The 16,594-nt window shown below is 41.3% G+C and overlaps 1 protein-coding gene across 1 annotated transcript in view; it reads right to left on the bottom strand.

Moving 5' to 3' along the window:
* Positions 1–16,046, bottom strand: part of PYGL (glycogen phosphorylase L) — a 35,662-nt gene extending 19,616 nt beyond the window's left edge. Inside the window, exons 1-4 of the mRNA XM_081289704.1 lie at positions 15,589–16,046; positions 10,597–10,698; positions 7,971–8,049; positions 6,079–6,182 (exon numbers count right to left, since the gene is read on the bottom strand). Coding sequence (XP_081145830.1) covers positions 6,079–6,182; positions 7,971–8,049; positions 10,597–10,698; positions 15,589–15,831 — 528 coding nt within the window. The 5' untranslated portion in view covers positions 15,832–16,046. The remainder of the gene's footprint in view (positions 1–6,078; positions 6,183–7,970; positions 8,050–10,596; positions 10,699–15,588) is intronic.
* Between the last annotated feature and the right edge of the window lie 548 nt (positions 16,047–16,594).

Genomic DNA, 16,594 nt, shown 5'->3' with positions numbered 1-16,594 from the left:
TGAAGCCCTGCCTGCCTAGCTTAAGTCAGTAGGATATGCTACATTCCTTAGCAAATAATCTGTTATCTGCAGGAGAAGTGCAGGTCTGAAATGTTGATAAGAAGAACACAAGTTACCCTTGAGTGGGGGACTACAGATCAGGTTCTAGAACTCAGGGAGATAAAGATACCCCCCCTAACCATAAAATATATAAGAACAAGTTCATTTAGAACAAGTCATCATGGGTCAAAGTGACCTAGAATTGTCATGCACAGTGAGGTCTTGTAAGTCTGATATCATCTTGCTGTCAGTCAAAAATCTGGATGGGACTCTCTGGAAATTTCTCTGGGACCCCCAATAAAACTGGAGGGCAGAAGGGCACATTGTACTTATCCTCTTTGACAGGACCCACCATCTCCCTTGAGAGTGTCCCCTTTTCCCTCTTCTATCTCTTCTAATAAGCTCATGCCTGCTTCTCTGAGTGACATGTCTAAAATCTTTTTGGCATGATTGCAAAGACCAATGAGAAAGAACTGCTCTGGCCGCCACAGCTCTGTGGCAGGCCCTTGCCCTATAACAATTCCAAATGTGGTCATTTTACCTATTTGATTCCTCACTGTCACCTCTTAGACCACTCATCTTTGTTTTAAAAGATATTACTTAGGAAATTATATTACAATGCTGGATACCCCATGATCCCTCCATGTGAAGCCTGACCAGTCACAGTGTAGAGAGAGAAATAAACATAGCTACTGTCTTTTGGGATATGAGGCAAAACATTAATGTCAAGAGCCAGGCAAGTAAATACACATTCACTTTTTTCAAATATAGCTCATGACTTTATATCAAGAAATGATGATGCCCAGAAAGGGAACTCACAGACAACATCTTCAGGTAGAAGAGCTGGGAGTTTGAAACCTGCTGGACGCAGCTAAGGATAGAAGGGAAATAAAGCCTACGGGAGGCTGGAGGTAGATTTGGACAAACTGTCAAATCACATCTTGTTAGAATGCAGATTCTCAGCAGGTCTGAGAGGGGGTCTGAAATCCAATATTTTAACAAGCTCCTGATGCTGCTGGTCCCTAGTTTACCCAAAGAGCAGCCTGGAGAGCTACAAGGTGCTCAAAGCTAATAACTAATTCTGTGCTACAGAATCCAAAACTAAACTCCATTATCCCAGTACTAAAGAGAACAAACAAAAAAATAAAATAAAATTTTAACAAAGTTTCCTAACTAATGGACTGGACAAGAAGCTTGTCCAGTCCATTAGTTAGAAACTTTCCAATAAGCAGATGACAATATCAACAAAGTAGCGAAACATCTTGGCTTGCAAAATCCTTTATGCTGCACTTGGGTAAGGGCAGGTTTGGGGTTATAAAATACTGGTCAGTGTGAACACTGCTTCCTGTCTCAGAATAGAAAGTAGCCCATTTACCTCATTTCAGCACTCAGGGCTGCTGTGGAAAGCTCCTGAAGGGACTGTGTGAGGCAGGAGGAAGATGAAACAGCAGGTTTTCCTCTGCCAACTCCTGTGTGTGGGAGAACTGACACCATCTCTTCTGCTGAGAAAGGCAGCAGGATCACAAGCTGTGCAGAGGCTGGCTCTGCACGACCCCTGCTGGGCCCACTCCCCTGCAGCTCCTGTGAAGTCCCAGTTTTATTTGCTCTTTGAGGGAACACTTTTTTCCCCCCTAATGCAGGGGTTGAATCCACTGGTGCTCTGCTGCTAAGCCACATCCCCAGCCCCTTTTATTTTTATTTTGAGACAGGGTCTTTCTTAGTTGTCCAAGAAAATAGAATAAAACTGCAGGGCAGAAGGGCATACTTATCCTCTTTGACAGGACCAACCCTCTCCCTTAAGAAGAAAAGATGATGTGATCAGTGCACTATGAACACCTTTGTAGAAATAGTACTGTGAGACCCATTAATCTGTACAATTAGTATGTGTTAATAATTGTAGTAAGAACTTGAACTTGTGATCCTCCTGCCTCAGTTTCCTGAGTCACTGGGATTACAGGTGTGTGCCATCACACCCAGCAAGGGCACACTGTTATGTGACCAAGAACTAGTCAGTTGATCAAGTCTTAATGCCCCTAAACATTGGCTTACTTTTTCCCTCCCAGTTTAGGGCTGGTTTTAATTTTTCGGAGCTAACAAGTTTGTAGGAAGCCCCATTTGCTTGCTGATCTTTATTCTGAGTCTCTTGATGATTTGGTGAAGGATTAGTGAGTAATAACCTCACCTTTACAAGGCTTGTTTTTAAGGTAGATTGAAAAACTGGTAATTTATAAGCACAAGTTCATCTCAGCAGATCAAGGGAAAAGACAAAACTGCTCCCTGTTCCCTCTACTAAATCCACAGAAGCCATGGGATGAGGATAAATCTTCACCTTACCTTGCTTTCTTCCAGTGGATTAACAAAGCCCTCTGTGAATTTAGATTTCCAGATAGCCAGTAATCCTGAATGTACAAGTACTGAGTCAAAATGGGGGTGAGGTGGGAGGAAAGTGTCATTCACAGCCAAGTGGGCTGATCTGTTCCCTTCAGGGGCTCTGCACGACTGACCCAAAGCAAATGTGCTCTCTGGAGTGGGAGAGCCATGCTGGGTGGAGGCAGCAGCTCGTTGTGGGTCTCTCTAGAGGAGTTACTCAGTAGAATCTGTATCCCAGCAAGCAGTGAAGCAGAGGTCAGCTCAGGGGGCTCTGTCTGTTACTGAATTTTAAGAAATGATTTTCCCCTCAACTCTGTGATACAGAATACATGGAGAAATTGTGGACAAACCAGGAGAATTAATAAACCTAACTTTGTGATAATATATTGTGGTGATATTCACTATAGCTAAGCTATGGAAGCAGCCTAGTTGCCCATCAGCAGATGAATGGATGAAGAAAATGGATTACATATTCACAGTGGAGTATTATTCAACCATAAAAGAGAGTGGGATAGTATTATTTGCAGGAAAGTGGATGGAACTGGATATCATCATGTTAAGTGAAATAAGCCAGACATGGAAAGTCAAGTGTTGTTTGTGTTCTCTCATGTATGAAAACATAAAAGAAAAAGAAAAGACAGTAGAAGAGGAATTGCTAGGGATTGGGAGGAAGGGGGGAAAGATGAGACAGGAAAAGGCAGAAGAAGAAAAGATGGGTGTGATCAGTGCACTATGAACACCTTTGTAGAAATAGCACAGTGAGACCCATTAATCCGTACAATTAGTATGTGTTAATAATTGTAGTAAGATATATAAATAAGAATATTGAGAATATTTCTGGGGAACTCCAAGAATTCCACAGTGATAACTGGAAGCTTGCTGGGTAATGTGAACCGTGTGTAACTGACTGGAACTGGCTTGGCGCGGGTTCTAAGAAGAGAGGGGTTCACAGACACTGTGACTCAACCCTGAGACACACGCAGTGAGCACCCTTCCACTGGGAACTGTGGTGTGACTGCTAACTTTTATGTAAGGTTTTTGTAGTCACCTTCTCCCACCCCACCTCCCAGTGGCCAGTTATTTTTACTGAAGACTATTTCTGGTAAGGTTCCAGTGATCTCCATTAGAACTCTTGGTAAGTCCAGAATTTTATCAATGCAACTCTTTTCCTCAGGAGGGTTCATAATGAACAGTTGTGTTTCCCCAGCAAATCTTCTTTGAAGAGACTTAAAAATTAAAAATCTATCAACCTTCACAGACCTTCCAGCTCAGCCTACTGTGTACCTGCCACTGCAGGGTGCCTGCAAGTGGGTGTGACCATGCTCTTGAAGGGGCAGCAGCTTCTGGGGCAGATTTTTTTTTGTTTTTAATGGAAATGTGTGTGTGTGTATGTGTGTGTGTGTGTGTGTGTGTGTGTTAATGGAGTGATATATTTTATATTTTCACTTAAAATATTATGTATGCATCGAATTTCAAGTCAGAATTAAAGATATGGTGATGGCTAGTGAGGCTAGGTTTGGAATATTTGGATTAGCAAAAGCTATTTGGTCTCTCTCTCCACTTTCTCTAAGGATACTGGAAAATGCATCTCCTTGTTCTGTAGAAAAGGGGATGGTTTCCCAAAGTAAAGACCATTTAAAAGGAAGGATGATTGATAATGACAGATGTTTCATAAAATTTGGCAGGAAAATATACCTGAAGGAGGTGAGGGAGAATTTTGAAATCTATTTGCTGAGTAATGATGTGACATCATTCCACCATCTTTCCTATCTCCTGCCCCACAGCATCTTGGTTTTGCTGAGGCTAGCTTTGAACTCATGATTCCCCTGCCTCAGTCTCCCGAGCTGCTGGCATTTCAGGTGTATGCCACTATGCCCCGAAAGGGCTATATTAATATTTTGTGGAATACCACAATTTATTAAATCATCCTCCTTTTCTTAGACAGAATTAACATTTTATTGAGTGCTTGTTTGTGTGTCAGACATTCTATATATTTTTATGCTAATTCTATGAAGTTGGTATCTCCATTTTGCAGATAAAAAAACTGAGGCTTAGAGAAGTTAGGTAACATAAAGGAGGCAGCATGATTTATAAAGGTAATGAGTCAGAATTAGGTCTCGAATTAGAAATTGGGGCCCAACCTTTTCTTCTATACCATGTTGGCTCCCAGATTTTAAGATTTTTTTAGGGGTGACTGAAGATATACAACCCTGGTCCTTAGCAAAACTTGGAATTCTGTTTACAATATGTCTTTTATAATATGTTCTAATTATTCTCCTTCTGAGTATTTTTTTCATTCTGTCTTCAGGCTGAATCTTTTAGTTCCTTTCTTCCTCAACCCAGAAAGTGTCCAGATACTAGGGAAGGGAACTGAGGACAGTGGTGACACTTCCTTTCTTCTGGCTTTTGTTAACTCCAGCCTTGGTCCCCCTATCCAATCCCTCAGCACTCTGCCATTGGACTCAGTCTTGCAAGTATGGAAGGATGCTCAGAGCTCAGTCCTTTTGGAAATCCAATCCAGACATTTTTGTCAATGGTGTGCAGGTATGAGATGAAGATAAGAAGAGAAAGTCAAAATCACATTTAGTATCAGGGAAAATTATCCACAGTAGAGCTGATTGTAGATGCAAAGATCTAACAAAGAGAAAAGAAACAAATACCTAAGAACCTGGTTTGGTTATACAGAAGTAAAACTAGAATCATCTGGATGGACTTGTGCACATTTATATGTAACATTATACAAACTAAATATGTGCTAGATTTATTTGATGCAACAGTTAATAAGGTTGTCTGATTTCATCTTATAAAAAAATCAAGACATTTAGCTTTTTATCTTATAAAAAAGGTGTGTTAAGGAGGGCAAACCTCTGAAGATAGACAATAATACTGAATGTGGACCAGGAAATCTGGGAATACATATGCATATTTTCCAGCTGATGATCTGGGGTAACTTCACTTCTTTAGAGACTAAGTTTTCTCTCCTACAAGATGGAAATATATTTCTTACCATCAAGGGTTACTGGGAGGCTGGGGATGTAGCTCAGTGGTACAGCATTTGCCTAGCAAGCAGAAGGCCTTGAGTTCAATCCTCAGTACCATAAACAAATAAACATGCAAAAACTAGAGGAGATTTGTATTCAAGCAAGCTGCAGAGTGGAATGTCAGAAGCTGTAGGTGGTCCACATTCAGGCAGTCAGTGATAAATATTTTCAGAACTCCCTTCTCAATGTCAATGTAGCAAACACCAAGGCTCCAACCTGCCCTCAAGAATAATAAAAATAACTCCAATTTGAGGATCTGTCACTATGGGTAGGCACTCATTAAGTGATTCTTTCAGGTTATTTTTCTTAATCATCACAATAACTATGAGATGGATGAACTATTATTATTCTCAATTTATAGATGATAATTGAGAATCAAAGAGGTTAAGGGCTGTGAGGGAGTCAGCGAGTATGAGCAGGCCCTGTGCTAGGTGCTGTGGATCTGATGGTGAGTGACACCCACAGCTCTCTTATATATTAAAGGGGAAGAATGACTGTATTCACTGCTGTCAAAAATGCCAGAGAAATTAGTAAAGCTTTTGTTAAAGCCCACAAAGTATAAAATACCCAGAGCACAAGAAGTCATGAAGTACTTCAATAATAAAATTTAAAATAATGGTTCCCATACCTGCCACCCATCTCGGATCTTCTGGTTGAAGATTCCATATTCATATCGGATGCCATATCCATAGGCCGCAAGTCCCAAGGTTGCCAGGGAGTCCAAGAAGCAGGCTAAGTTAGAGAGTGGCACAAAGGACAGAGTAAGCTTAGTGTAAATTTCAAGGCTTTCTCTCCAAAACAGAGAGCCTCAGAACAGTTTTCTATGAGAAACCATTTTTATATTTTAAACCACAGAGACTGCTGTACAATGGGTATTGATTTTTTAAAATAACATTTTCTTCTAATTATAAAAATAACACCATAGAAAAGTTAGAAAATATAAAAATTTATAAAGAGGAAAATAAATATCTCCTATTACCTTACCATCTAGAAATAACCACTGTGTATATGCTGGCATTTTGTTTAAGAACAGATAAGGAAGCTACCTACTTGAGATATACAGATTATTGTTACCTACACTGTCCTTTCTAAGGGAAGCTGTTTCTATTGTCCCCCTGCTTAAAAAGATAGCTCCAGGGGAGTATAACCTATGTGTGACCCATGTCCTGACTACTAACTAGACCTTTGTGGAAGACTCTTTCTTACTGAATTTCACTGTTGTTTGGATACATATGACCATGTGCTCCAAGAAGTCTGGACTAGGAAATGAACCTTGATTAATTGGCCTAGTAATTTTATTTTCTTCATCAGTGACTGACATTGGCTTGGGCGTACGTTGACACTCAATCCACTGAGTGGTACTAACAAGGTGCAGGGCCACCATCTTTTGCTTCATGGTAGGGGGTGGGTGGGGATTTAGAGGGTAGTGTAAAAGAACCACAGAGACCTAGAGTCCTGACATAATCATGATGTTAAATAAACCCTTCTTCTAATAGCTCAACCTCTGCAGTTCCTGTTCTGTGATAACACACGTCCTTGTTGGTTGGATAATTCTTTTTGCTAGGTTTTCTATTAACTAATGACACAGCATCTGGACCAGAATAGTCAATCATCAGGCAGAATAGGGATTTATCTTGTGGTTGGGTGCAAACTCAGGGGTTTCACTAATCAGATTGTCCCTCTCAGGAATTTGAACTGATGCAGAGAATGAGGAAATGTACAATAGGAATTAAAAACTGAAAAGAGCATTGAAAGCTGTAAAACAAACAGAAAGATGTAAATCAAACAGGTTCATGGGTCAACTCTAAAACAGAGATCCATGAATGCCAATGACGGAGGCCTTCAAGTTATTTTAACATGTCCAGCCCCTGTGCCCAAGTGGCCTGGCTCTACTCCATTTCTGCTCTCTCTGGGTTGTGGCTATATGGCTTTTTCTGGGTCCTGACCAGTTCCTCCTTAGAGCCTGACCACAATGGGGTCCCAACCTTTCCAGTCAGGTAAGAGATGAGATCACCTAATGAGAATTACTCAGCCTCATTTGCTGCTTCACTCTTTGACCTTACCAGTCAGCTGAAAAAGTGAAGTCATTTAAGTTCTCATTGTTAAATGCACTTTCCATTGGCACTGCTGGTCTTCCTACAGCCCAGGAAGCCTAGTAATGCCCTTACAACTTTAGGTCACACCACACAAATATGTGAGTTGAGCTGCTGTGAACACAGCAGTGAAATAAAAGAGACAGTTTGGAAACACTTATGTGCACAGGGAGGATCTGGTTAACTGTGGGGTTTTAAGCAACGCCTCACAGATTTTGAGCAATGTCTGTTTTGTTCAACTTCCTTTCTCTGCTGCTTGTCTGGATTCAATTCAGCCACAGTGAAAACTCAAGAACAAATTCATTTACGATAAAGCATACTTTGCACTTCTAGGAAGCCTGTCTGCTGCTTTTAAGTGTGGTTGTGCATGGCATCTGAGGAAGTATCAATCGGCCAGACAAGATGATACATTCCCAGTGTCACTTACCAGCAAGCCTCCCAAGACCACCATTGCCAAGTCCAGCATCTTCTTCAATCTCTTCTAACTCCTCCATATCCAATCCAAGCTGACAATGAAAGGAAAATAATACTGGATGTGGATACAAATGTAGGCCACTTGGGTCAGGTACCCAGGTGTATTTGTGTACTTGAACCAGTTTCATTTCTCTCACAGCTCATTCTGGCATCAGATGCCCACTGCAGACACTGGCAACTGCAAATGCCAATGGTACGATATGGTACAGCAACAACATGGAGAAGAACATGGACTCTAAATGACCGTCACAGACTCGGCTACTTCCTTACTGGTGACCCTGGGTAAGTTACTAAATCTTTTTGTGCATTGCACTCTCTTATTTTAATAAGGTGGGTGATAAAAAAAAATGCCACATTTAGAGTTGTTGAGAATTAAGATATTATGCAAAACATATTCCTGGACAGATATTCCTCAATAAATGTTAACTATTATTATCATTATATGCGTGTGTGTGTGTGTGTGTGTGTGTGTGTGTGTGTGTGGTAGGGTTAAAACCTCAGAAATAGTCCAGTACCAAGCTGACATTTGCTGGACTGTGGGAATTTGAACATAAGCAAAAGGTATAAGGTAAGACTTTTCAGTATGGACTGAAGTTCATCTTCCCATGACCACAGCATATTTACTCAGTAGGGTCAAAACTGTTAACCCAAATCAGTGAGTCACTGCAATGAGATGACTGGAGGCCTGACAGCCCTCAGGAAAGCCTCAGTCCCACAGTCCAGGTGGATGGAGATAAAATCTTCTACTTCTTTCTGGAGTAGATAAGAAGCTACTGGAAGTCAAGCAGCTACTGGAAGTCAAGGAGCATCTGTGAACTTGGAATGAAGGTAACTGGTTGTCCATGGGCTTCCTGCCCTTAAGTGTGAGGGGTCACACAGGCAGAGTCTACTAGCACCACTATGGGCTCCTGTCAGAGTTCTGCAGCCTTTAGGTCACTGTGGGTTGCCAATTTTACAATGAGGAAATTGATAGCCAGATAAGTTGCAAGACCCATTCTATGCTGACTAGATGATAATCTAACCCAAACTTGGCTAAAGGATGGCCTGTTGTGAAATGAGAATGTTCTTTTCTGAATGTCATTCAATCACGAAATTGGATATTTTTTAAGATGGAAAACTAATTTACTTATTGAGAATACAGGCCTGAGATGTAACTCTGCTTGAAGACAATGCTCCAGTTTTCATGATCTCCACTCTTATATCACAAAGAGCTTTCTCATGTAAAACTTGACCATTATATCTTATAAGAGTTAAGCATGATTTTGCTTCATTTCACTATTTTGAATTTACTCCCTAGTAACCAGAGCCTACTGGGATCCTTGTGCAATCCAACTGTAAGTGCTAGCACTCAGGATTTTAAAATTCTAAAAATAAAAGTAGGATCTAAACCTTGAGCAAGAAGCTGAGGAGCACTTCATTTCACTTGGTTTTATTTTTTTATTTTTTGGTACCAGAGATTGAACCCAGGGGTGCTTAATCAATGAGTTACATCCTCAGCCTTTATAAATTTTATTTAGAGACATGGTCTCCCTGAGTTGCTTAGGGCCTTGCTGAGTTCCTGAGGTTGGCTTTGAATTTGTGATCCTCCTGTCTCAGCCTCCCAAGCCACTGGAATTATAGACATGTGCCACGGCGCCCGGCCCCAATTGTCAAATTGTGATCAGTTCTTAAAAAGTGGACTCAAGACCAAAGTAAAACTTGCAGTTCACACAGCAGAGACTTTCGAAGGCTTGTTCAGATGCTAATTTCTAAAATGCAATTTTTTGTTTTAAGCAAAGCTATATTATTTTCAGCTAATATTAGGGGAAGTAAGGAAAAGGGAACTGGAGGAGAATTGCAATGGTTCCTTCACAGGAAATGCTCTAAACCCACACAAAGCCCTCAGTGATAAACAGCTGGTTGCATAGTGTGACAATCCCACCTCAAGGGAAAGGAAGAGTTCAAACAGTCTCTCATTTAGAATTGACTTTGTGAATACAAATTCTTCATTTCCACCACATTGAAAAGGTTAACAACTCTGTTTTTGGTTGAAGTCTGAGGCTCAGGAAACAAACAGTTAAATATATTCATAAAAACAAATTAGTACATTGGGGCTAAGACCTCAGACTTTTCCTTTAGGGAGGTAATACATTTTACATTATCATTAAGCAACAGTAAGACAAAAGGATTTTAAAACTTATCATTTTCTAAATTGCCTTTATACACTGATAACTGTCAAACTATGATCAGTTCTTAAAAGCGGACTCAAGACCAAAGTAAAACTTGCAGTTCACATAGCAGAGACTTTCAAAGGCTTGTTCAGATGCTAATTTCTAAAATGTAATTTTTGGAGGAATGCTGTCAAAGACTGATTGCAAAAAAAAAGTTCTCATGCATCATAACTAGTTCGCTAACTTCTTTTTCTGGTCCTTTCTTTTATGACAGAGATCACCAGTAATGTCTGTTTCTAATAGTTTGTAATGACCATCCCCATATCAATGGAGCACATTGATAGTATATGTGCTATGTTTTGAGAGTTCTTTAAGTGAACTTGAAATTTAAAGGGAGAGGATGAGAGAAATGAGATGGGAACAAAGTACCTGGTAAATGGCCTCATCACAGGCATTTTGCAGGCCAAGGTTGATCATGGTGTTCTGTAATGTCCGGCCCATGTAAAATTCCAGGGAGAGGTAATACACTCTCTAAAATAAAGAAAGGTAAGGTCATGTTTCCACTACTAAGCCAACCATCCAAATACAAGGTCATATGTTAGGTCACCAAGAAGAAACAGAAGAGGAGGTAGGTCTACTTTAACACAGCTGCAACACATATGTATGATCAGATGCCTAAGATTATTCCTGACATTGGTTTGGGAAAACCAATTATACCATTTTAGCAAAGTGTTCAGTATTTTTTTATCCTCAGGGAGTGGGGAAAAAGCAAGCTCATTCATCCAACGACTTGGATTTAATATTTTGTGTTTTTCCCCCTCCTGTTCAAGAATCTTACAAATAAAGCACACTTTAGATAAAGAGAGGTTAGACTGCCCCAACTCAGCATTCCATTTGAAGGCGTGGGTCAGGTGGACTAGCTATGATCAACCATCTAAAGTCATGCAAGACATACAAAGACCAACTCCATAGACTCTATGGCTAGAAAATATTTCTTTCTGGCTATTGCAAGAAATTTTACAATTTTAGAATTAAAACTGCTCTTGAAAGTCTACTAACTGGGAATAGTTCCTTCTGAATAAAAACACCTAAATTTTATTAGATTTGTTCTTGATGATATAGGGAATTTCTCTATTGACTTAGAAGCTGTTTGCTTTTGACATGGTAAAAGCCTGGTAAATAATATCAGAGTCAAAAGTGAGAGGTACAAAGTTCAGATATGCCTAAAGCCTTTCACATACAAACATAGTTTACTAATTAGGAAAAGGAAAAAAAAGAATCCACGAGTAATTTCATTATCTATTTTTACAATATCGTATTCTACTCTCCATTATCAGTTATGTTCTTCTCCATCAGGTATAAAACAACAAAAACCTGTAAATGCACCAATATAAAGTCACCTCAAATTTTAGGTGTTCCCTCATTTCTATAAAAACTAAAAAAGAAAAGTGTTTGGTCAACCAGAAAATATATAAAATTATTAATAGAGTCCAGGATTATAAATATGTTACATAACAATAAATGACACACATATGAATAAAATATTATTTGAAAATATCAATTTAGAAGTTTCACTCTTTCATTTTGTGAAACAACTGAATTTTGTCTTCACATGGGTAGTAAGCATCTCTGCCTTAGTGAGGCCTCTAACACTCGGTCCTCATTTTTTATCCAGGTTGTTTGAATGTCTCTCATGCTGTTATTAAGGCCTCACCAGCCTGTCAGATGCCTTCATGGGAGTGGGAAAAGGCACCGTTCCCTGGCAGACTGAGGCCAAATAGGGGCAGGGCCCACTCAGACCTCTGGCTGGTGTTCTTACACACAATGCTACGGCTGTTAGAGGAAACTGTATCTCAAGCCACAATGCTCACTTGTAGAATATTAGCACAGACTTTTTTCATTCTTCCGTATGTATTTTCATTATCTCTATAACATAACCACAATATTTTGCCATTTTGTTTAAAGTTATATATAAAAAGCTTATTAATAAATACAGTATATATGTAATGAAATTGTGAGGTCATCACCCCAGGAATAATGGCTACATTTATATTAAATGTCTTTGCCTTCCTTTTTTAATGATTCCAAGTTAGCATGGACTGAAGATATATTAAAATATATAAAATATTAAGAATATTCTAAGATATTTCTAGGTCTTCCTTAAAAAAAAAGAGGTTGTTTAAACACAGTAAATGAGAGTCCCTTCTTACATGGGAGATATTATAAGGATAGAAATTTTAGATAATTTCCTAATTCTCAAAAATAGTTTTTCTGAACCCCCTCTGAACCTCACCTAATATTTGAGGGGAAAATACACACATATATATTATATGTATTTTTTATATTATTTTATATATATATGACCTTGAAAAATAGATCTCTGTCATCATCAGTTTTTAACATTCTGAGTTTGAAAAAAGAGATTTAGGTATGTTTACAAAGCATTTGGAAGTGTAGGAAGGACTTTGAAAAAGAACTATTATTGCCTAATAGCAAAATATTTGAGCATTTCCAAGATACTTTATAAAATATATGCATGTGTCACTATTACTAATATTTTATGTATAGTACACAAAAAATGAACATTTTCAAAAGGCTTGCAAAGATAAAGAAGACTTAACAATAACCAGAGTTTTGAAGTATTTATATATATATATATATATAAAAATACATTTTTAATATTTATTTTTTTGTTTTTTTAGATGGACACAATATCTTTATTTATTTTTATGTGGCACTGAGGATCGAACCCAGTGCCTCATGCATGCCAGGCCAGCACGCTACCACTTGAGCCACATCCCCAGCCCCGTATTTTTATATTTTATTCCCAGAATTAATCAGAGGAACTGGTACTTCTGGGAAGACATGTGGAACAGGTGATAACAAAACTGAGACTTGAAGGAAAGGCAAGAATGAAACATAGACATGGTGGGAAGGGCTTCCAAGTAAAGGGCATAGAGTGAGCAGAGGCCCAGAAATGGAGTTTGGTGGAATATTAAGGTAGGCACTGGGGGGTAACACAAGATGAGCTGGGAGAAACAAATTCACCCAGATGGAGAAAGGGTTTTAAAAACTTAAGGATTGTGGCTGACTATGGGAGCCCATGATAACTGAGCAGAGGGCAAGATGTGTTACTTTAGGAAGCTTAGCAGAACTACAAGGCATGGAGTTGGTGGGACTGCAAATTCAAATGCCTGCAGAAACCAGGCAGAGAAAATAAATGAGGGTCATATAAAATGATGTGGAATACTAGGCAATGAACTGGTGTGTGCAAGAGTTCTGGCCCAAGCCACTGAATTTAAACTGGTGAAGGCATCTTGTTGGCCAAACAAAATACGTCTACTAGCCATAGCCAGCCCCATGCTGCCAGCTGTAGCACTTCTGAGAATCAAGGTCACCACTTAGAGACCCACTGCAACAGAGCTGTAGCCAGGGCCTCAACTAGCCAGCAAGTGAGAATGGAAGAGAGTGGGTAAGAGGGTAATTTCCAGGGAATCTTCAGATATCAACAGATTTTGGTAACCCATTGAATGGTAAATACCGGAGGAAGTCAAAGGTAAAGCTAAATTTTGCGTCTGGGTTACTGTCAAGATGAAAATGCCATTAAAACTAGAAACACAGAGGATAGGGCAGGATTAGGAGGAATATGATTTGAGTTTTTAACATGTTGATTTTGAGAGAGAGGAGGAGATTTAGGAAATGTAGGAAGGAGTTTGAAAAGGAACTTAGAGATCCAGGTTTATGATTCATCAGCACAGATACTAAAGAGCAAGGGATTTAGGAAAGAAGCTTGGACACATACTGGCTCTACATTGTACAAGGGCAGGAACCATCTGTTTAGTTAAACAAGACTGTCATGGGCACTTTGTTAACACTTGTGGAATGAATCAAGTTCACTGTTGTACCCTTAGTGGATCAGAATACCTGCCTTATACTTTCACTCAAGTAGGAAAGGAGAGCCCACACAATTAACTAACCAAAGAACCAGGAAAACCTATAAAATACCAGATAAGCCACTGGAGGGGAAATATGCAGGGCTTTACAGGAGGAAAAAAAAAAAGCTCATTATGCCACTCTTCAGCTTAAATATTTTAACAATCATTTTAATGCAAGGGACAGTATAGTATACGTAGTAACGCCCCTTTTGTGTAAATAGAAAAGAGAGTAAATAAATGTATACACAAAATGTTTTCTAAGGATACATTTAGATTTGTAAGAACACATGTTAGCATTTTGATATATTTGGGTGGTTGGCCAGGCATCTGGGGTGAGCAGTGGCTGTCTGAAAGTGTTGTTACAGTTGTAACTTCTTACTATTAGAATCTCTCTCTCTCTCTCTCTCTCTCTCTCTCTCTCTCTCTTTCTCTCTCTCTTAAACATTCTATTGTTTGGGGGCACTGGGATTATGGATCATTTTTTCTTCATGCTTTTACATATTAAAGATCCTAATAAATATTTACATATTTTTCTCATTGTCTCCAGGATGTATCCCAATCTTTCACCCTTTCCCATTTACTCTAACCAGCTTTTCCAGTTTCATCTTCCAAGATGAACTCAAACACACCCTCCTTACAGCTGTCAGCGGCTGTCTCTCACTCTTACTCTGCACATAGTATCTCTCCCTCTCTCTACCCTGTCCTCCCCGCACCCTCAATTCTTCCCATCCATCTCTTGTCCCTTTCCCAGATTCTCAGGAAGAGAGAGTGGGCTCAAAGCATGCTAAGGGACTCTCCATTCCAGCCTCCACGAAATTGATGAGCTAAACCCCTGAAGAGCTTTCCTGCAGCTCTAGAGGTAGGTCTCCAGCGGGTAGCAGATATTTCTCTTGGAGGAAGTCCAGGAGCTTCACGCCCTACTCATCAGAACTGGGGCAGGACCCCTACCCTTCCCTCTGCACCACAGTTACGCATTCTCTTGGAGAAACCTGGAACTTAAAACTATTTGAAGGAACTCTATATTTGTGTGTCTTCCCTAAACACTAAGCTCTGCCAAGGCAGGGCTTTTGTCTGTTTTATTCATGGCTGAAAGTCAGGGGCATAAATTGTTCTTGGCAGCCCTGACAAGAGGCGCCGGTTACCTCTTAATTCAAATGCTTGGTGTAGATGCTCCAAAAAAGTTTGTGAACAAGAGATTGCTAGGCTTTTGCTTATCCAGCCGTCCCCGGGTGTAGGGGTTCCGGTGGGGCGCTGGGGGGCAGCGCCGCAGAGACGCGATTGGGGTGCTGGTGGGGTGGTGGTATACGTTTCCTGGTCTGTCCACCCACAGCTCAGACACGTCTTCCCCGGACTCTGGGGCAAGGGCAAGGCGCGCAGGGAAAACACGCCGGGGGTATCCCTTTCGACTGGCTGCAGATCCCACCCCCCTCCTCGGCCCGGGGCGGGGAGTAGGCTAGGAGACCCCCTGCCAGCCCGCCCTCCCTACCTTGGGGCACTTCTCATAGTAGTACTGCTGCGTGCGGATCCAGCGCCCCACCAAGTGGTCGCGCACTGTGTGAGCCAGCGCGAAAAAGTAGTCGCGAGGGGTGGCCACATTGCGGTCCTTGACGAGCGTGAAGTGCAGGTGTCGGTTGAAGCCCTTCTTGAGCTCGGCCACGTTCTCCACGCCCACGATGCCGCGGATGCTGATCTGCCGCCTCTTCTCCTGGTCTGTCAGGGGCTTCGCCATTGCTGCGGGCGGCGGTGGCGCAAGAGCTGGACCTGAGGCCCGAGGCCGCTGGCGGTGGGACAGGGGCGGGGCCGCCGCGCTGGCCGCTGCTTTTGAGGAGCAGGAAAGTTTGAGGTCCGCCCCTCGGCGCGGCACCGCCCTCCGCGCTCCCCCAGGGTTGAGGCTCCAGTCCACCCCTAGGCGCCAGGCGCTGCCCGAGAGGAACCGCGGGGGGAGGTGGGGTGGGCGTGGCCGGGGACCCGGCGGAGGCTCTGGGCTGTTTACAGGGACCGTGTGCAGGTCACGTAGCGCTCGGAGGCTTCCTTCCGGATCTGCCAAACTTGGGAAAGCAGGGTTTGTTCTGGCTCCCTGCTACAGGTCCCAGCGCCTCCAGGACGTGGTTTGTGAGAAAACACCTTGTTGGCAAACTGTCGTTGACAGATCTATGTTTGCAGTGCGATTATTATTATCTCCCACCTGGGATCTTGCTATAACTTCAGGTTGTCCCACCTCCCTTCCCATTCCTTCGCGTCGCTTCACGGTGGATGGTCAGCGTGCCCCAGTTGTTCTTAGTTTTTGAGGATATAGAGACTCGGGTTTCTGGTCTCCTAGAACCAGTCTTGACCTGCCCCTAGCACCTTACCACATTCTGTAGAGATGGGTCAGTAAGAATCCGTGAATCCAGGAGTCTATGCTTCAGATTAGATTGTGTGCCAGTGGATTTACATTATGTTTGAACTGAAGGAGAGGGCGGAGAGAAAAGAGGAGGGAATGTGTGTGGAAA

The sequence above is a fragment of the Spermophilus citellus genome (assembly GCF_964194105.1).
Source record: "Spermophilus citellus genome assembly, chromosome: 4".
Taxonomy (NCBI): domain Eukaryota; kingdom Metazoa; phylum Chordata; class Mammalia; order Rodentia; family Sciuridae; genus Spermophilus; species Spermophilus citellus.
Note: the sequence above shows the minus strand (reverse complement) of the source record. Positions and strands in the feature narration are given on the sequence as shown.